General features: G+C 35.2%; 1 protein-coding gene across 1 annotated transcript in view; it reads left to right on the forward strand.

Annotated features, from left to right (window-relative positions):
- Positions 1 to 2,902: 2,902 nt before the first annotated feature.
- The window catches only part of LOC111145380 (protein phosphatase 1 regulatory inhibitor subunit 1C), a 115,723-nt gene continuing 96,067 nt past the window's right edge, over positions 2,903 to 22,558 (forward strand). Inside the window, exons 1-2 of the mRNA XM_022500252.1 lie at positions 2,903 to 3,263; positions 4,863 to 4,923. Coding sequence (XP_022355960.1) covers positions 3,183 to 3,263; positions 4,863 to 4,923 — 142 coding nt within the window. The 5' untranslated portion in view covers positions 2,903 to 3,182. The remainder of the gene's footprint in view (positions 3,264 to 4,862; positions 4,924 to 22,558) is intronic.

Here is a 22,558-nt window from a genome sequence, read left to right on the forward strand (position 1 = left end):
CTTCCACCAACTTCTCTGTAGGCCCTTATGTGATAGTAGCCATCTGATTAAAGGCTAGGCTCTAGGCAAAATCACTAGCATTTGAATCCTGTTTCTGCCACATATTAGCTGGATAACCTTGGGCAAATTACCTAAATTCTTTGGTTTTCTTCATTGTAAATTAAAAATGAGGATAGCATTAGTATTTACTTCAAAGGGTTATTATGAATATTAAATAAATTAATGCAGATAAAGCACTTAAAACAGCACCAGGCACAGGGTAAATGTTATGTAAGTGTTAGCTATTATTATTTTCTCTAATGGGGAGGAAAAAATGTACACATGATATTTAGTATAACCATATTGCTCATGTAAGCACATTAAAATTTCTGATTATTTCAAATTTAAGTTGCATTTAAGTGATTCTTGGAATAACAATTTAGCTTGGAAAAGACCTCAAACATCTTCTAACACAATTTCTCTTCCAGTGCCATAGCAAAAGGTCTGGCATAGAATAGATGCACTATCTATTCAATAAATATGCACCATGTGAATGGGTGACATTGCAAAATGCTAAACAGAAAAGACAAACTGGTAATTATTATACCAAGTAGAAGTATGCTGGGTGCTTTGGGAACACAGAAAAGGTGAGTCTCAACCCTCTGTGGATAGAAGTAAATCCATAAAATCTACTTAGAGGCTACAAAACTCAGCTGAGTCTGAATGATGCACAGGAGTTGGTGAAGAAGAAATTTAAAGGGTCTAGAAAGTTCTTTTATGATACAATTTCTGGTCAAACTATTCAAAATAGGGCAATTACTAAATGAGAATGATTTTATTGCTATTTATACCATAATGTGCACTGGAATTGCACTTTATCAACCAGTGTTCTAACTGGTATCAAATTATTCCAAACAGGCAGGGTTTCCTAGTAATTCAGATAAAATATATATCTTCAAGCCTTTTGAAAAGTCTAGTTTAAAGAAAAATAATAGTTATCTTTTACTGAGTAGTTATCATGTACTGCCCTTATAATGAACTCTTATAAAGAATTAATTCATCTAAACCTCCCAGGAAGAAAGTTCTTTTACTGCCAAGTTGATAAACTGAGTTAGTAGCAGAGCTGAGGTTTGAACTCAAGGCTGCCAAGTACATGCTCTAAATTACTAAGCAAACTTTTGGATTGATTACTCACTAGAAATACTGTCTTGTTTTCCTTTTGTGTAATTTGAGGAAATATTCAGAAAAGTTACTACATTAATGATACTGATTCAGGTTTCATGCTGGGACTTTTATAAAATGTTACACAAAATGTAATTTGTAAGTTTCCTTTCAACACTATAAGGATGAGCACATCACAAGATGTCTTGCTGGTCAGCACTGTTCTCCAACTGAAAGTGCTTTCACATCCACATCTTCATTTGCTTTTCCCTTAGTGGGTATAGAAAACTACTTGAATAATGCATATTACTTTCCATATTCTTTCAACAGAACATTGTATACTTAAATCACTAAGATGGATTCCTGGTATGGACTCAGAAGTTTTTTTTTTTTTTTTTTTTAAAGATTTTATTTATTTGTCAGAGAGAGAGAGTACACACAAGCAGGCAGAGAGGCAGGCAGAGAGAGAGGAGGAAGCAGGCTCCCTGCCGAGCAAGGAGCCCGATGCGGGACTTGATCCCAGGACCCCAGGATCATGACCTGAGCCGAAGGCAGTGGCTTAACCCACTGAGCCACCCAGGCGTCCCTGGACTCAGAATTTAAACAAAAGAAAGAAAACCTCATTTGTAAAAACCTGGAACAATATTATCTAAATACATTCTATAAATCCAAAAATGTATCAAAAATCTAGTATTCTTCAAATAAAGTCTTTCAAATAAGAAAGTAGAGCACTCAAGTTCTTTCTCTCATTAAACAGCTTCATTTTCAGGCTTCCTTCCCAAAAGGAGCTGAATGCAGGAAGGCCATTTTAGTCTGCTGTTGCCTCACCTTGGATATTAACAGTGTGGAGATCCAGCCACTATCTCCCTCCTTCACCACTAGCCAGTATGGCCATCATCCTCTATCATTCTGGAGATAACCCCCTTTTTATGCTTTTTTTTTTCAAGTTCTTTACTGTCCACATATCCCCACTACTGACAATAAACCACAATGTTGGATATCATTAGGCTTTACTGATGTTTTCTAGTCACTTCTGTATTCTTCCAAATCAGAGGATATAACTGGCTCCACCAGGAAATGAAATAGAGGTCATTACAGCAGCAGTGACTTTCAAGCTGTTTGCTAAATTTAGCTGTCCAATACTTTCCACTCTAATGAAAACTGTGAACTACAATTACAGAATGCTGGAACAGAACAGGAGCTTAAAGGTCACCAAGTCCAATTCCATCCTTTTTCTGATGAAGGTACTGGGGCCTAGACACAGTCTGCAATTTGCTTGAGGACACAGAGCTTGTTAATGGTAGAGATGGGACTTGAACTAAAATCTGCTCAGTTCACGGCAGCAGTGTCCTTACTATACCACAAATGCTCTGCTTCCCGTGGTCAGTCTTACCTAAACAGATCTCACAGCATAAATATATCTGATATTATTGGTTGCAACTTATCTTCTGTGGCCATTCATCAATTTGGTGGCTGAACGTGAAATGCCAAAGGTGTCTGACTTAAAAGTTGCTACAAGAGAAATGAAATGATTTCATACCCAAACCCTGCCCCCAACTCTAAAAACTTCCTGCTTTATGTTCATCAATAATGAATGGCCCATCCCTGCAATACTCAGAGGGAGCTTACATTGCACTTTTGAGCAGCCGGTTAGTAATGTACAGTGGATAGAGCCTTTCTTTCAAATCCCAGGGCAGCGGGTCCTTCAAGGCTAGCATTGCATTTTCAATTAGCTGCTGAGTGAATGCTTGGCATGTGTATTAGTGAAGAAGCACACAATTAGCTTATTGTTCCTTTCTGTATTGTGCTGAGAGGTTCCAAGAGATTGGTGGAGGAACAGGCAAGCCAGGCATCACTGTGGAGTTGAAGAAGGGATTTACTCAGACCTCGGCACCTTCACTTGCTCCTCTGGAATTACAGCTATTTATTACAAAGTGCCCTGTGTGGCTGGGTGCAGTGTGCCTGAGGAAACACATCCTGGACACCACCTGGGGCTAGTGCTTCTGAGCCCTTCCAGTCTCTGACTAATTCTCATCATTATCATGGAGCCCAACAGTCCCAAAAAGATACAATTTGCTGTGCCTTTATTCCAGAGTCAGATTGCACCTGAAGCGGCAGAGCAGGTAGGTGGAATTGGGTGGGGAGCAATTCCTGTATATAAGGTAATATGGATATACATTCTTATTAACTGAAAGCTTCTCTACCTCTTGAATTTGTTTGACTTTGTGACTTTCCAGGATATATGAATGAGAAATAAGTTGGTTTCCATATGGCACTTGTATTTGAGTTGCATTGAGGGACCTATTGGCTAAAATGTAGCACTTCATGTGATAAAAAATTAGCACCCATTAGAGAAAAAAAATGATATTAGTGATTTAGATTTGGATCCAAAAACCTGTTTGTTTTTCATTATTTATGAAATGAAAAAGATTCATTTAACAATGAAAACATTAAACCTTGGAATAATTTCAGATTATAGGGTTAATATTTTTTAATATTTTTCATCATATATTCAAAGGAGTGATTATAAGTATGTGTAATATATGATAGATAGACTTTGTAGATGGTATGTATAATTTAAAAGACATTTTATGCAGATATTAAAATAGTATTAAACATTTCCTGGATTCCTTTTCTATGTCTAATTTATCTATATTTCTGTATTTCTGTCTCTCTCTCTCTTTCATGTAAAATTGTTTTACATCTGTATCACCTTTCATATTCAGATTTACTTAGACTCCTGATGCAATGGAACCACTTAAAAGACCATTTGCGGTAAAATTACAACAGCAGGGAGGCAAAAGCAGAAAAAAATTATAGGGTCGTCAATCTAATTCATTAATTTCTTACAACCTAAATTATCATTGAATCCTTTTTCAAATATTTTATACAAAGTCTTAAAAATAATTACTGAATCTGAGACTCATAACTTTCTAGGATGTTTTGATAATCGGAAATAGATTCTCTCAGACAAGGCCAGATAAACATAACCTTGAACTTCATGTATTTATGTTGAATGGGATATCAGTTCTGTCCTGGGCAAAATGTCATTGGCAAATCTTTATCCTCTATCCTACTGACATGTATTTTAAGAATTTACCTCTATATTTAAGAAATAAAGAATACTTTAGAAAGTCTAACCATTAATATGCTCCTGTAACTCTTAAAGTAAGAAAAACAAACCCCACATCAAACCTATTAGTTTTAAATGAATTACTCTCCTAAAATCCATACTCATTCTTTATTTGTCCTAAAGATGTTACTAGAAAATAAGAAAACCTTATATTAATTGAAATGAAGAACTCATGCTGTTAAATTTAACCTGCTAGAAATTTTAAGTTTTCTGAGCTTCTCTTAACCTGTTTAGAAATAACGATAATGGATCTTAAAGGCATCATCATTATGGGGTTCCAAGAGAACCATTAAAACGAGCAAGTCATCCTTGTACCTATGCTGCACATTAGTTCAGTGGCACCATTTGATTATACACAACTTCCTTTTTTGTGGAAAGGTAGCTTTTTTGGTCAACAAAGGTGATACTAATATCTGAAAGTTTTACTCTCTGGATTTCTGTAATTCAAGACAGTGAGCACCTACTGTGTGCTCTCCAGAAATCTGCTTTTTCATGTTGGGAAAAGTTGAGGATGGACCGGTTCTGCAAGCTGTAAACTGGGGCAGTGTCTGACTCTCACTGACCTTAGTGGGGCCTTTGTTGTTCACAGATCAGAAAAAGAAGACCTACACCAGCATCCCTTGTGATTCTCAATGAACATAATCCTCCAGGTAAAGAAGCATGATGTCTTTGCACTGACAGAACAGAATTGTTTGAAGAACATCAGAGAGTATGTCATTGCCAAAAGATTTCGATTTAGGATGATAGTCCTAATCTAACAAGCTAGTATATAAAAATGGATCATAAACAAAATCAGAAAAGAAATACAGAAACAGTCTCGGTCAACAGTCTGCTTTTCCTCTAGAATGACACAATGGTGATGATATGCTATAAAATGATCTGTTATTTATACAGAGTCTGATTCAGTGCTTATTAATGAGGATGGTGAAAAGTTGTTTAATTAGGTTCCAAATCTCAAATTATAGTCCAAGAGATGCTTGTATCTCTACAGAGCAGGTTTTTTAGTTATGAAAGCTTGTCATGGGGGTGGGCAATAAGCTAGCACTGGCTACAGCTTTGTTGCTGATGTCATGTCTGAATAATGCAATTGACAAGGAACGAGATCAATTTTCAGCACTGCCCATTTGAGAGTCATTCTGAAGGGTTGCATCCATTTGTTGAGGTTTTACTTTCCATTTCCTGTAAAAAGTAAAGCTGCCTTATTTCTGATAAATGACTGTGATCTGCAATACACAAACATTATTTACTTATTGAATGGAAGTGATTTTTAGCTCACATTTAAGTGCTGTTTCTAGAAATACAAGTTAAAATAGCAAAGGTCATAGCATTAATTTGTACACAGGCGGGACTTGGTATTGGGTTTTTTACAGGTCTAAACAATACGGGTAGAGAGAAGGAATTTGAATAATAGAAACATAATAAGTCTAAGTACAGGCTGTAGTGAATAATCTGTTTTAAGAATACCAAAGCAAAATAGTCTTTGATTTTTTTTCAAATTCCTTTCTAATTAGAGAAGCATACATAAGAAAGTAAAATTCTAATAGAATATTCATCATTGAGTCTACATCCAGGAAGGTGTTCAGCTGATGGGAAACCAAAGCAAATTTATTCCTGATGAAAATAGGATTTGTTTCTATTTCTATTCCTTTAAAGTGCTATAGCATTTAAAAATCATTTTCAAATGTATTATCATAATAAATGTTAACTTATTTTGGTTTAAAAAGAGGTACAAATGGTAAGCACTTATAGTTTACAAATAATCACAATACTAAAATCTTCTGGGGCATCTGGGTGATTCAGTCAGTTAAGTATCCAACTCTTGATTTTGGCTCAGGTCATGATCTTAGGGTAATGAGATGGAGCCCTGTGCCAGAATCCATACTAGGTGTGGAGCCTGCTTAATACTCTCTCTTCTTCTCCCTCTGCCCCTCTCTGCCTCCTTCTCTTAAAAATAAATAAATAAATAGATAAATAAGTAAATAAATAAATAATAGAAAAATAAAATAAAATCTTCTTAGATTGGAAGTGATTTTATGGCAATTTTCCATCACTGTCCTTGCTCACGGCATGCAACTTTTCCACAATGTCCTAGAACTTACTTCCCTGTAGGTCAGCCTTAAAAGGTGTTGCCCAACTGATTTCTAAGCGTCCTGCTACAGATACTACTACTGTTTGAATATGGAGAAGCTATGTAAATGACCCTTGTGGCTCTCATTCAAGCCCTCAAATTAGTAACTAATATTTTTTGAAAGCCAACTATGTGCTTATAGATGAGAAAAATAAGTATTAGAGTGGTCACGTAATTTTGGTGAAAGTTACTCCACTATAAATGACAGATTATACAGACAAACTCAGATAATTCTGACTCTAAACCCTGTGCATTTTCTACTGCATGATGCTGGCCCTGCAAATTTCAGTTTGCATTACATAGTAAATTCTCTGTAAATGGGACTAGACTTTCAGGCCCCATTGACATGCTTATAGCAAATCCAAACCTTAAATAAATCTTCTGTCAAGATCACTAAATTTAGTATATTAGGAATTATACTTAGGTATCCCTGCAAATCAAATTTAGATTTTCTCTAGAAATCTTTTTCTTACCAGAACTCCTAATCACTAGATGGCATTGTTCTATTTCCCTTATTGACTCCATACTTCTCTTTTAAAACACCAGTGGAGAGGGGCACCTGGGTGGCTCAGAGGGTTAAAGCCTCTGCCTTCGGCTCGGGTCATGGTCCCGGGGTCCTGGGGTCGGGCCCCGCATCGGGCTCTCTCCTTGGTGGGGAGCCTGCTTCCTCCTCTCTTTCTTTGCCTGCCTCTCTGCCTACTTGTGATCTCTGTCGAATAAATAAATAAAATCTTAAAAAAAAAAAAAAAACACCAGTGGAGAGAACTTAGGTGCAAATAGCATCTCACAGAGAATTGTGTCATTTTAGTAATGTCATCTCCCTTCATCTTCATCCTCTTTTTGGAAACCAGAATAGTTTAGAAGGGACTGATTAGCCCTTGCCTATGTATAGCAATGTGTATAACAAACAGGGATTTCTGGACTAATGGTAGGTTCTTGCAGGAAAAAAAAAAAAATTGAACACTTCCATAGCTTCCCAAGTAAAAATGATCTAGAACCACGATTATTGGAGAAATAAATGAAAGAACCAAACAAACAAACCAAACAGTAACCAAACCCCACAGTGAACCAAACCAAACCTAGATACTAATCTTCACAATCCATGTGGTCTTAGTTGGGTAAAGGACAACATCTCCAAGCTTTATTTTCTCATCTATAATTTGGAGATAATGTCCATCATTTCTACTTCACAGGGTTGCTAAAATGGTTTAAAGAATTAATGTGAATAACCCTTGAAAACTGTAAAGTGAAACAAATGTTAGGTGTCATTGGCTGATGTGTTCTGGAAGACAACCTTTGCATGTAATATTTAAATGTTAACATAAGAACAAGTTTTTTCATAACCTCACTTGTATTTAATACTTCTGACTGACCCCAAAATTCTTTGTTCCAAATATTACCTGAACATTCTCTACTAAACAAACAAAAATAACAGTAACAAAAACTCAAGTGTTAAATGACCTTTTTTAAGCAATTATTTATTCTAGCCCTAAAAGCAATATGTTCTTTAACAAATAACAATTGTGTACAGCTCTAAATGCTAGTAAATTAAATAAATCTCTTCAATTTTACTAAAATTCCCCACAAAATAACTGAGTGTTCTTAGAAGCACCTGTCATTAATGCTGTTTAAAATTCAAATCCCTGAAAATCTTTATTTCCAATTAATGTAGCAAAGAAAATTAAATTTTCCATTATATCATATAGAGACATAATTAACAAACCCTTCTGATTCATTTAAAGAGATACGTATCTTATAATCACTGTTAAATGAATTAAACATATCTTCTATTTTTTTTAAAAAAAACCTTTCCTGGAGTTTGCAGAAATAGTCAGTTATAGAAGTATGTGAAAGACTGGTCTGCTCTTAGATTCAGAAAAACATATGCAGGGGCACCTGGGTGGCTCAGTGGGTTAAGCCTCTGCCTTTGGCTCAGGTCATGATCTCAGGGCCCTGAGACCCTGCTTCCCCCTCTCTCTCTGCCTGTTGCTCTGCCTACTTGTGATCTCTCTCTCTCTCAAATAAATAAATAAAATCTTAAAAAAAAAAGAAAAATATATGCATTGTTTATATTTGATAGAGGGGAATAGAATAGAAAGATATGTTAACTTGTACATCCAGACTGTTTGTTTGCTAGTTGATCTATGCAAGTCTAAACACATAGATGAGATAGGCATTCAACTGGTAGGATTTCAGGGGCAGCAAAATGTGCCCTCAGTCCTTTTCTATCCAATGGCCCAGAATTCTCAGCAGCAGAAGCACTATGGAAACAGATACACAACCTGTTTAGGATACATCGCCCTTGGCATAGGTTAACAACCATAACTTAACTCAAAACAATGGGAAGCAGAACTAAAAATTTTGAATTGAAGTCATCATGCCCGAAAAAAATTTAATAGCAAAGGGTGTGTCTTTATGGTGGAGAGAGCAGAAACTAGATGTTTGCTTCTAGGAATGACTGTAAAGTAAAAAGAGACTTGAAGCCTGACCTGTAAAGGTAGAAAAGCACCAAAGAAAAATTTCAACTTTTTCAAATATTTTCTGGGGCTAACGGTATGAGTAACCTTGTAGAAAACTGCTTATTTTTCTGTATTTTCAATTCATCTTCTGATAAAGGGCCTATTTATGATGAGCTCTCTGAGGTTACACTGCAGAGCTTCCTTGTCTATTCTTATATTGGGTGCTGTTCCCTTTAACTCTTATATTGTCTGGAGTTAACTGGTTTGGTTTCTGTATTTTTATTTAGATGAATACATACAAATCCTCTCTATTTAGAAATATAGATGCAATTCTCTATATATAGAAATAAGGATGCAAACTATAGATGCCAACTTCTGCAATTTACTTCATCAAATTTCTAGATTTACTTAAACATTATTTGTCCTTAAGTAGATTTACGAGAAGACTATATTTGGTTAACAGTCTTAGAAATCTAGAATTGGAAAGAACTTTAAAAAGTACCTAATCTAACCACACATCTTTGTGAAATACAAAAATCAACCCAAGTGCATGAGACTTGCTCCACTTTGTATATCTCAAAGAAGAATCCGTAATTACCCCTACTTTTCAATTCCAGATCCATTAATTTTAGATGTTAGAAAATAGTTTTATCAAACTTGGGCAATATCCTCACTTTATTCTAAAATAATTCCTTATTTACTCTCCTCCATAAAAGTTTATTTACCCACCTCTTCAAATACAAAAAATAATTCTTTATTATTTTCGTTTCTAAATTGAATACTCCTAGTCTCTGTAAGAGCCTTAATGAACTCTATCCAAATTCTCTTTGTCTCTTGGCCTTGGAACCCAGAGCTAGACATGGTCTTTCAGTAAAAAGCCATCCTAGGCCTTCTGAGTATTAGTTTGTGGAATTCATTCTCTTTCACTTACTTTAAGCAGAAACAATATGGTTACAATTAAGTTTAATGGAGCTGATGCCTATTATGCATGAGTGGCCTGGAGCTTAGTGACGTTTTGGGTAAGTACCCAGAGGTTTTGGTGCCATTTAAAAGTTTATTGTACATCTAAAAAGTGGGACCAGAAATACAAAGTAAAATAGTTTTCTGGGGCTTTTTATTGAACGTCCTATCACAGCCGACTTTTAGGGAGACTGACTTTCTCTTTGACACTTTTGGCTTTAAACATTCTTGGAAATGAGGCATAAAAACAAAAGCATTTTCTCACATAGGTGAGGATCCTAAATATTAATATAACACATAGGAATTAAATATCACACTTTCTCTGTTCAACCTTGAGGTAGTAAGTTAGTAAGTCTGGTCAGTAGAGAAAACTGGGTATCCCAATTGATTGGCTGTTTGACTCCACAGACTGAAAAAGAAGCCACAGTCCATTCTGGATGTAGCATATGAGTTTCTAAATGAGGCTTACATTTTAGGACTCTGACACTAAATTAACTAATGAGATTTTTGAAAGCTCTGTATTGATAACCCTAAGAAATTAGGTAATAGCTAGAGAACATTGCTGGACTGAGGCTGAGTTGTTCAAAATAGAGGGGCTCCAGAAAGTTCTGATGATGGGAGGTTTTGCAAGGTCAACAAAATTAAAGTGAAGATTTATTTCCAGTGTTAGGACATTCGTATATACACAATCTCTTATCATGGAGAACCTCTGTTTGATTTGTAGTCAAAGGCAAAGGGTACCCTGAGTGCAAGCTCCAAGAATTACAGAGGATTTTCCTGGAACTTAAGGATAGGTAAGAAATCATCAATCCTACACCTGAGGTGCCTGTCACCTCCAAGGACCTCCAATCAAAGGCACTCAAATAAAAACTGTAAGGGACTCACAGTCCATACAGTTTTGTTTCATTCTCAGTTTTCTTCTCTTCTGTGGGGATGTTGTTGTAATTCATTCTGATCTGCAGTCCTTGTTGTTTATTCAGCATTTATTTTGCTTTTTCACTATTAATGGCAATATAAAATAAAGCCCAATATTGGAAGATTACTTAGGAGTTAACTGTGATTAATTTCTAAGGAATTTCCAGAAAAGCCATTTTTTTCTCAGCATTTATTTCTATGAGTTATTGAATGCCAAACCATGCTGAATGATTTACACACAAGTGACGCATGTGGCTTTCAGAGATTCATGTACCTCACAATTGACTGACTTATTTTCCCATAAATACTCAATCTGTGCAGCCAAGTAGCCCATTCAGTCAGAATAGCTGTGAGCCAAAGATGAGGTTCCAGTTCTGAGTAATGCCAAGGTTTGCTATACTGTAAGTATTCAAAGGCACTAGCATATTCTTCAAATCAAATGAAAGAAAAAATGAAAGGGCAAATCATTAAACTATGAAATAGTTCTACTTTATTTCAGCAAAATTACTACTTCTGCTAATTTTGAATAATAATATATACCGCTTATTTTTTATATTGATTTTAATAAGAAATACCTTAGTGGAATATGACAAAATGATGGTAGGGATCAATTCATTTCATTTTTCTTGTTCTCTGCCTACTTGTGGGGGATACTGCAGATGAAAACAATTCGGAGGTACTTTTGCATGATGTAAAGAGACAACGTTGGTAGCAGGTAAAGCACTGGCTTTGGAGTAATACATGTGTTTGAATCTCAGCTTTGCCAGATACTGGCGGTGAGACATTGAATGTACAGTTAACCTCTATGGGCTCAGTTTCCTCCTTTCGTAAGGGGGATATTGAGGTATGAGAAAATGCTTAGCACAGTGCCTGCAACCAAGCAGATGCTGAAGACATAAGACCCCCTGCATCATTATACCCATGCTGAGAAACACTGTGTTCTCCTAAAACTTATATTTCTTATCAGAAGACGACCCAGCTCCTTTCCAATTCTGGCTGTCATGTCAGACACTGCCAGTTATCCTCAAGAGATAGGGGTTCTCAATAAGAGAGAAGGTATATCATATCTCCTATTTCATCAGGATAAGAATACACAATCATGGAATTATTATGTATCTTATATTGTGATATTTGTCCAACAGAGCGTGTCTTACTTACAAAAGAAGTTTCCATGAAATATGAGTCCCTTAAAATTTTCTTTAAAAAAAAAAAAAGCAAACTATTGGGGTACCTGAGTGGCTCAATCAGTTAAATGTCCAACTCTTGATTTCAGCTCAGGTCATGATCTCAGGGTCCTGAGATCGAGCCCTGTGTTGGGCTCAGTATGGAGTGTGCTTGTCCCTCTTCCTCTGCTCCTTCCCCGGCTTGCTCTCTCTCTCAAATAAATAAATAAAATCTTTTTTTTAAAAAAAGCTACTAATGACTATAAAGTTACAAAAAGCAATAGAGATCTTTGTAGATTTGTATTTGACCAAAAATGAAATCCATATTCTAATAGTATATGATTATTGAGGATAAAAATCTTCCACAGATATCTATCAAACACTCACTTGATTGCTCACATTTATTTCCACTCCATTTGTTCTTACTTCCTTCCATACACCATCCATATTTTGGCAAAGCTTTCTTTTTCTGGTTCCTTCTTTTAGTTCCTTTGCCAGATCTTAAAGCTTAGTCTAGACAGGCTCATTTGTGTAAATTAGTCTCCATCTTTTCCATCAATTTCTCTTACTTAAATTATAGCATGAAACTCACTTAAATCTCAAAAATTTTCCCTGACTAGTTTCATCCATTGTCTGGCATTTTTATTCCAATACTGTCTTCCCACTTACAACTCTCAAAGCTATGTATTGGTTTATATATTCAATACAATTCAATAAACATTTACTGAGTACTTATTCTAAATGTGATTTAGACAGTGGAGAATAATATGTCTACATGAAGCAGGATACAATTGTAAATGACAGAAATATCAGCTGCTCAGACCATGGTAAGATTAATTCTGGCCAAGACATAGAGGAAATTATTTTCCATGTTACTAATCTATAAAGCATTTGTATGACTTACTTTGATCTTAGGGCTTTAAATTTTAAGGACTGGGTCAGAGCTAAAATTCTAATATTTATTCCAAACTAGTATAATAGAGATATCTACTCAAACTAGCAGACTGAGCATCTAGTTGAGTAGATGTTAGATGCCCATGAGCTATTCAATTTAAAAGATTAAAAAAGGTCCTCAAACCAATGACAATCTATCTTCTTGGGCACTTACTCTGATTAGGACACAGTGTTAGCCACTCCTAACACCTGTTTTATCTTCCAGGAGATAAAACAGATAAGTCACTCTCTCTGCACTCTTGGAGAAAGCTACCTGAGACATTTATAATTTGATATATGTATATTGAGAGTAGAATCAACAGCATGTAGCAAAAATATAAAATGTATTTCAATTCAGTACAGAAATGTCTACATTTTGGTAAATTCAATTATAGAATTATAAAGTACAGTACAAAAACTAGGTGCTTGACAAATAGCAACTATTATTTTGGGGTGGCAGTCACATGGCACTTAGGAGTAGAGATGCTAGAATCACTCAGGTCTGGATACAGATTTCAGATGGCTGTTAGCTGCCTGAAAAGTTTACCCCAGGAAAGTGGATTTTCCTCCAGGAAGCTGGATTCAAGTGGCTCTGAAATGTCGGTTTCTTTTTTTAACACTACTATGTTTCACTAAATATAAAATATATTCATTAGAAGTCTAACATTTGAATAAGTAGAAGTACATTTTTGTATCTTCAGAATAATACACATATACCACATCATCGTCAGTTTTTTTTTTTTTTTAAGATTTTATTTATTTATTTGACAGAGAGAGAGAGATCAGTAGTGGCCAGAGAGGCAGGCAGAGAGAGAGGGGGAAGCAGGCTCCCTGCTGAGCAGGGAGGTCCATCCCAGGACTCTGCTGAGCAGGGAGGTCCATCCCAGGACCCTGGGATCATGACCTGAGCCGAAGGCAGAGGCTTAACCCACTGAGCCATCCAGGCACCCCTCATCGTCAGTTTTTATGGAGAGTTTAAGGACACATTCAGTTTCAAATTTAAGACTGAAAAAGTTACTAACTACTAATTGTTTCTAGTTCATAACTGTATATAAGACAAACAGTAAATCAGTGGTACTGACAACCTCTAATAAAAAAATCTAGCCAACCTGTGTAATGAATAGAGAGGAGTTATATCTATATTTATTTCAGAATAGCTCCAGAGCAAGTTTCAAACTGTGGGACCTTTTTCCCCCTTTCTCCCACCATTTTCTACCCTTGAGTTCGACCAAGTAGTGATCTGACACTTTTCCAGCAGTTCCAGATAGGATTTGGTAGTAGAATTTACCAGGGGATTAAACTGAAATGCCCCAAGGGCTCAGTCTTTTGTTCTCAGTGCATTTGCTGTCACTGTCTTCTCCATACTCTGTTCCCTTCAGGTCTTCCCCAGTATTTCAGGAGCCCCAGGCACGTGCTGGAAAATGTTACATTTATTATCTGTGAGTTTTCCTTGTGCTGTGGGTAGAAGATAATCTTTGAATTTAACTCAATGACTTTGTAGCACTCACAGTAATTTGATATAGTGACAATTATAGTGCTTAACAAAGCTAATTTGTGATCAAAGGGAGATATATTGACAAGTCTGGTTAGAGTACAATTACAGTTTGACCTTGGCAATAATGCTGAAGAAAAACTACTGTGTATAATAAGAAAAGCTAGAAAATTTATTTCCTTCCTTCCTCCCTCCCTCTTTCTTTTCTTTCTTTTTCTTCCTTCCTTTTTTTTCTTTTTCTTTCTTCCTTCTTCCCTCCCTCCCTCCCTGTCTCTCTCTCTCTCTCTCTCTCTCTCTCTCCTTCCTTCCTTATTTCTTTCATTCTTTTGTTCATTTGTTCCCTCTTTCTCATTCTCTGGGAGAAATTTTCTATCATTATAGGAAACAATTTTTAGAATCAGACTCTGTATATAAATACATAATGACTTGTTTGTAAAAACAGAACTGAATGCCCAAATGAAGATTGAGAACAACAGTTATTTTGGAATTCAATTTTTAGAATAACTTGACTCAAATATTTGACTCAGTGCAATATCATTTCATGCTTTCTTTCCTATTTGAAAATATCAAAATATTATAAAACATATACACAGATTTACATGTACATACACATATGCATATATAAGTCAAATATCCAACTATATGTCCAAATATCATAGGCAATTCACTATGTAATAAAATCAACCTCCATGATTTTTCATTCATAAATGACCTGAATTACAAAAAGGCCAGGACCTACTAAAGTATCTAGAAAAGGTTTTTGAACTTGGGTTATAAATGGAATAAAGCTAATAAAATTATTTAAATTTCTAACACTTTGAATTTAAATCCAACAGATCAGAAACAAATCACAATGTTTGAAAAACCATGAATAAAAAACATTGAAATTATGGATTTAAGTGATGAGATTACTATTTTTTAAAATCAAAAGAGCATTTAAAAAATAAGTTACATTAATGAAATATTGATTTAAGACTATCTTCTCTTGCAGGTAGATTTTGTATTTCCATTTTCATAATTCATGAATATAAGAAGTATCATAACTAGATATAAAAAGTGAGCTCTGCCTGCTACCAATGAAGTCAGTATCTAGCCAAAATGTGTCATTCAATTTAAAATCAACATTTAAGGGGTGTCTGTGTGGCTCAGTCAGTTAAGCATCTGCCTTCAGCCCAGGTTATGATCCTAGGATTCTGGGATGGAGCCCTACCTCAGGCTCCCTGCTCAGTGAGGAGCATGCTTCTCCTTCTCTCATTCCTCCTGTTTGTGCTTTCTCTCTGTCAAGTAAATAAAATCTTAAAAAATAAAAAAATTAACATTTTAACACTTAACTTCAGCAGTTATGTTAATAGTATCCCCATTGTTCTACTCACTGAACCACACAGGCATGGAATCACCTTTGACACCTTTCTCTCCCCCTCTGACCCCGAAATCTAACTTTTCTGCTAATTTAGCTTTTCTGCTAATTCTATTGTATAAGTTAACTCTATCCCTCTATGTTTTTGTTGCCTCTGCTCAGTCTAGGACATTTATTGCTTTATTCCAAAATCATACAGGAATTTCCAAACTGCTTTTCCATGACTTTTAGACTGGGAAGTGGTCTGTATACAGTTGAGCCCTAATGTTAAAATCAGTGAACACGGCATGGCTGGGCATCACTGTCTTAGTTTCCAGTTCCATGAAGTACAGATCATGATAACTCCAATGCTGGTTGTGCTGCTGGAATCAAGTGAGATTATGTATGCCAGCAACACTATTGATGGTAGATTTGTTTTTTCTCTACTCTGGCTTGTGTGAGAGACTTTGGCAGACTTAATTATATAATAGGTGATTGACTTGAGCAGCTTTACTTTTGCATAACTGATGTGTTATAAGCTGTAATTTGTATCCTATAATTTACCTGTCCAAGCTCTTAATTAGCTATGATAAGGCTCATGAGGTCTTCTCATGAGGAATTCATATATTTAATCATAATCTGCACATCATTCTTATTTCTTGCTTTAAATAAGTCAGTTATTTCCTCCATAGTGTATTAATCTTTATTACCTAAATTGTTGATAACTGTACTAAAGTTGAGATTTAGTTAAAGGAAAGAAATACACAGAGAAAAATGAAAATAATTGTGTTAGATTATGGTTAATATTACTACTTTATAATTTCTTTTCTATTGCCTCCTTTATTTTTGGCTGAGGGCTCTAAAACTGAATACAGGAAACTTGCTCATTTGCCATAGGTACTTTCCTACTGAAAATAACTTTTCCATATGTGCAGGAACTTCAGATCAAACAGGACAGACTCGGGCTGGATTTGCTTTCCAAAGTACTCTAAGGATTATCCACTTTCCCTTCATGGATCCTAAGCACTGCTTACTTGACCCTAATGATTAAAAGGTTTTCAAGAAATAATGCCAAAGACCCACTCACCATCACATTTCAGTAAAGTAAAATGTCATCAATGATTGAGCTAAAATGGCTCATCTCAAATTCTGCCACAGATAATTTTACTTGGTGAACAGCCCAGAACTCCTGCTTTAGTCAGCCAATGAAGGGCACGTTTTTATGCAAGGTCTTGGAGATGACCAAAGATATTTTCATATGCTAGTTCAATGGTTCATAGCCATCATTGGGATCAAGGCAAAAACTAGCTATACTTTTATATGGACACTTACAGGATAGGAAACATACTCAAGTACATTTTGAAGTATATTTAGGACATAAAAGACAAAAGCAAAACCTCAAATCTACAAATAATTTTAAAAACCATATAAACTTAAAGGCAGGGGCACCTGCATGGTATAATCAGTTGGGCCGCCAACTCTTGGTTTGGCTCGAGTTACGGTCTGAGGGTGGTGGGACTACCCAGCTCAAGTTCCACTTGCTCATGCTGTCTCTCTCTTTCTCTCTCTCTTTTTCCCCCTCAAGTAAATAAATTAATAAACCTCAAAGGCAAATTTAAAGTGGTTAATAGTATCTTCCTTTTGGTAGTTTTGTAGTTTAGTAAACATAATTTTCACCTCTAATAATATGCTCAACAGCTCTGTGAGATAAATATTATAACCTTCATTCTACAACAGGAAGATGATATGTGAGCTGCTCAAGGTCAAAGAAACTAGTAGTTAGTAGTCTGAAATTTAAATGAAAGTAATCTACCCAAGGTCAATGCACTTTCCACTACACTAACAACATTTTTCTGTCTACAAATAAGCAATATACGCTTGTTATTTTACTTCTGTTTTCCTCATGGAAGTAATTATAAGCAAGTTCTTCATTGTAGCTTGGCCAAGTAAGATTCTATTTGTCTGTTTATTTATATTTATTTACTTTAGAGAGAGAGAGACAGACCGTGGTAGCAGGGGGTAGAGGGAGAGAATCTTGTACAGACTCCCTGCTGAGTGCAGAGCCCAATATGGGACTCGATCTTCTGACCCTGAGATCAGGACCTGAACCAAAATCTAGAGTTGGACGCTTAACCAACTAAGCCACCCAGGCACCTCAAGTGAGATTCTCTTTGATATAATACAGAATGTACTTCTTTCTATCCCAATGTAAGTGAGTTCATTTTACAGTGGTAATTCTACACCATTTTCTTTCTTTGATAATTTATTAGATAAGAGGACCTTAGAGTTACTAAATCTAGATTTTTTTTATTATATAAGCAAAAACATAACCAAACAGAAAAATAAATCTCACCCATTATTCCATTCTTAGAGTTACATGCTGTTATTTATTTATGTTTCTGTTTGCCTACCTTTATGCATACACTTGCATAAAAAACCATTGTCTTGATTCAAAACATTAGTTGGAAAGCTAACACTTACATCTGGATTCTAGCTGACTCTGACCATGACTGATTTGTACACACAGTGGGATGTCATCTTCCCTTCCTATCTACTGTAGTTCTTCTTATCCTCCTAGACCAAGATCAAATCCCCCTTCCTCCATGAAACCTCCATTCACCACTCCAGCTGGAAGTCTTTACTCCAGTAAAAATAGCAATTCAGTGAGTGGATCCATTAACTCTTTTGCTCTAAATGATTGTCAATGACTTGGTCACCTAGTATTACTCTGAAGGAATGGATTATAGAAGTAACAGGTTTTAATGTGAGTCAGAAAAAGAAAGATTGAATCACAAGGCCTTCCATGTGTTATCAGACTTTAGTTAAGTTCTTTCTGTGTAGTAAGGCTACAAAATAGGGTTCTGAGGATCTGAAAAGTAAATTTTAGTAGTAGAAGACTTGGGTTGGTTATTTCATTATTTTCGTATAGAAATGTCCTGAATTAAGCACGATAGGCAACTAGTGACTGCACATGCAGTTATTTTTGCATAATAATAATTTGAGGACTTCTTATATTTTATAGGACAATTTAAAGCCTTAGTATGTTTTGTCTAATGAACAGTTTTATTCTTTTGCTGTCTTTAAGTTATTGAAATTGATTTTTAAATGTTAGTAAAATGGTGATGGTGGAAAACTGAATATATAATCAGTTTGACTGCTTTCTTACAAAAGAATGGGAGTTCAAGAGTTCAATTCAATACCATCAAATAGGAGTAATCTATCCCACTGAATGACTATATAATTTCCTTCTATGTTAACTAGCATGTAGGTCCATAAATAGGAGGTAGATTTTCTTTTCATTTCCTTTGAATTATGAAATAAACGTTTTACCTAGTAATTCCCCTTAAACTATCTCCTTTCTTCAATGATAAGCTACCAGAGAATAGTTAGTAACCTATAGTCAATATTGAAAATCAAATAGTTCATTACTTATCAAAAGCATTTAAATTATACCACTTTACCTAAAAAATCCATTTAATTGGTTTGTAAGATTTCTGTATAAGTGGAACTTATGATTGCAAGAAAAATAATTTTAGAGTGGACCTTGTACCTTATTCTTCCTTTCCCTCATTTTTTACACAAGGAATCCATTGAAACAATTTACTTTGGCCCCACTGAATTATTTGCAAGCATATCTATACATAGCTTCACATTACAACTTTTTAAATTTTCTGAGTCAGATAAGATTATATTCTATGTATTTCTGTTATCTGGATACTTATTAACATGTCTATCATTATGGATAAACAGCTAGTATGATACATAAAAATGAGTTCATTGCAGGCATCAGCTCCATTTCCTTATTTCTAACCTAGCTTGACATTCTTTTTGACAATTCTTCCAGACATACCACAATTCACTTTCTATGAGATTCTTTTTTACCCCCTTTTTATACTAAGTTTTTCTTTGCAGCAGCTAGAACACAGAATTCATCTCATTGTCTTTAGAGCTATAGGCTTATATTTCACTTGAGTAAAAAATCTGAAAAACTTTAGCATCAAGCTCTTATGAGAAGACAGCTTTCTTAGATGTAAAAGAAATCTGAAACTTGAAGATAAATTAAGAAGAAATGAAATATGATTTCTTGCACCAAATTTTACAGACAATTGGATATATGCAAGAAACAAGATAAAACAGAAAGTAAAAACAACTTAAAACATAATTTATACATAAGATCAAATTTATTTATCAATAATGTAATTATGTAATAACAGGTAAGATTTCTTAGAACAGAATACTCAGATTTTATTTTTTATTAATAGCTTTAGTTTACTGTTTTGATGAAAAAAATGACTAAGGCAGCACTGATAACGATTATTTCAAAACTGAAAAATAAAATTACTGGCATTTAAGATTTTTCATTAATATCCTTCATTATCTGCACTGATTTACATGTTTTAAGCACTTCAAATCCAAATTATAAATACACTAGTATCCATACTAATTGCCACCAAACACTTGGTAGTAAGAAGCATATACAAAAAAAGACGTGTTTATAAGTTGATCTCAAATATCTGTACATTCTCAATTTCTTCTTCTGTAACTTATAGAACTATTCCATGCAGAGCTATGGTGAAAACAAAAATTAAAACAAAACCCCAACTGCCATCAATCATCCTGTTGGGAAATGGTTCATCTCTATTTTCTCCCAGAAGCCAAGCAAATAGCAAGGAGCTTCCTTTGGTGAAGGGTGGTGGTTGTTAAAAACATGAACTATGGTTGACCCTTGAACAACATGGGTTTGAATTATTTGGGTCCACTTATAATATATGGATTTTTTTATAGTATTTTGGATTGGATTTTTTAAATACAGTACAATATTACAAATGTATTTTCTCTTCTTCAAGATTTTCTTAGTAACATTTTCTTGTCTCTACCTTACTTTCTTATAAGATCAGCTTATAGTACATTTTCCAGCTGAGGACCTCTTCACAGAAAATGACTCTGAGAATACTTACATACAGCTGTGTTTTTAATACCTATAGCTGAAAATAATACATAATGACAAAAAGCTACAATAAAATCAGTAATGCTTGAAAATGCCATATTTTGTAAGTACAACAGTATCTCCTCTCAACTGAAAAGTAATTGCAGGTGCATGCACAAAGCAAATACTTATAATTCACTGACCACATCTGGAATGCATAAGATTTCACAGACTCCGGTCATGATCATGGAAATGGCCTCTGTAGAAAGTGAAATACAAGTCAGACAGCTTTGTGATACACTGAATTCAATCAGAAGTCAATTAAATATGTAGATCAATTGTCACTGGGGACAGTTTGGAAAAGTAAAAGTTCAGGAAAGAAGAAAGTCATAAATTGTTTTAACAAAAGTTAAGCATCATGGTTACATATTATGTTCCTCTGAGGCTTCCAAGTCAAGAGCAGGCTATGAGTAATTAAGTTTTGGGGGAGTCAAAAGCTAAACTAAGATTTTCAATTGCATCAGCAGTTGGCATCCCTAACTTCCACATTGTTCAAGGATCAGTCGTTATCAACATGGTTAGAATTATAAAGGAACACCTAAATTGCCAAATTTTAAACTACTGTGATAAAGGTGCGTGTAATTTGCACTATATTTGAGACCTACTCTACATATTCTTGCTGATCTTTTCCAAATAGTATTCTTGTATTTCACTGCCTTTGCTCGCTTTCTGCTCTTTATGGAGTAATACTTAGATTTCTTAGCCTAATATCCTAGATCCTTGACAGTATGGATCAAGCCAAATTCTCCAAATGGAACTTTTTTTTTTTTTTAAAGATTTTATTTATTTATTTGACAGACAGAGATCACAAGTAGAGAGGCAGGCAGAGAGAGAGAAGGGGGAAAGCAGGCTCCCTGCGAGCAGAGAGGCCGACGCGGGACTCGATCCCAGGACCCTGGGATCATGACCTGAGCCGAAAGCAGAGGCTTAACCCACTGAGCCACCCAGGCGCCCCTCCAAATGGAACTTTATGAGATTGACACACTACCTACTGCACTAACGAGGCACCTTCCAACTCGAACTTTATTCCTAGGCTTGAACTTGAATCTCTGGTCAGACAGGCTAGTTGTCCTCTAACCATTTCCACCTGGAATATTTGAACAGAAATTTTATCCTACTTAGAATGCTTTTACTTTATTTTACCAAATAGTTTTTAATATGCTAAGTTATATTTCACTTTACTCATTTCTAGAAATATTTATCAGAAATATGTCTTCTAGCAGCTCAGAGCTAGAAAAAATACTGCTAAGTATAGAGTACAGTTTGGTAGTGGTTTAAATTCACAAGTTTCCCACATTTCATTACAAGAGGACATTAACTCAGTCTTGTGGCATCTCCAACCTAAAAAACTCTGATAACCTCTATGATGTTCTTCAAATTGCCTCTGTATGTGTGTGTTTGTGTGTGTGAAAATGAACCTTACCATTTGGACTTGGCGTAGGTGTAAATAATCATGAAAAAAAGGAGTGTTCAATAACCACCCTAACTTCCACTAAAACCATCCTCTTCCATTAATTTTGACAAGCAAAGGAAGCATGCAGTAAAACTGGCAAAAGCCACAATACTGATTCTATTTTGGTCTCAACTCTATGCAGGATTACTTTCTCTAGGAATTTCAACTGATGATTAGTCAGAGTCTACTTGACCATTTTCAGTGATGAACAGTTTAGTTCTTTTTGAAGCATCATGGTGATGACTGGACAGCTCTACTTCTTAGTAAGTTCCGCCTTACATCTAGTTGAAATATCCTTCTTGAATCTTTCAACTATTGATCTTGGTATGTCCTTCTAAAAGGCCTCAGAAAAATGTTACTTTTCCAACTGAGAACCCTTTATATGTTTGGAGACAGACAACTCTTTTGCCCTCAATTCTCTCTTCTCTGAAATTTTTAGTTACATCTAGCTTTATAATT

The sequence above is a fragment of the Enhydra lutris genome, unplaced genomic scaffold (assembly GCF_002288905.1).
Source record: "Enhydra lutris kenyoni isolate GAN:26980312 unplaced genomic scaffold, ASM228890v2 scaffoldscaffold1, whole genome shotgun sequence".
Taxonomy (NCBI): domain Eukaryota; kingdom Metazoa; phylum Chordata; class Mammalia; order Carnivora; family Mustelidae; genus Enhydra; species Enhydra lutris.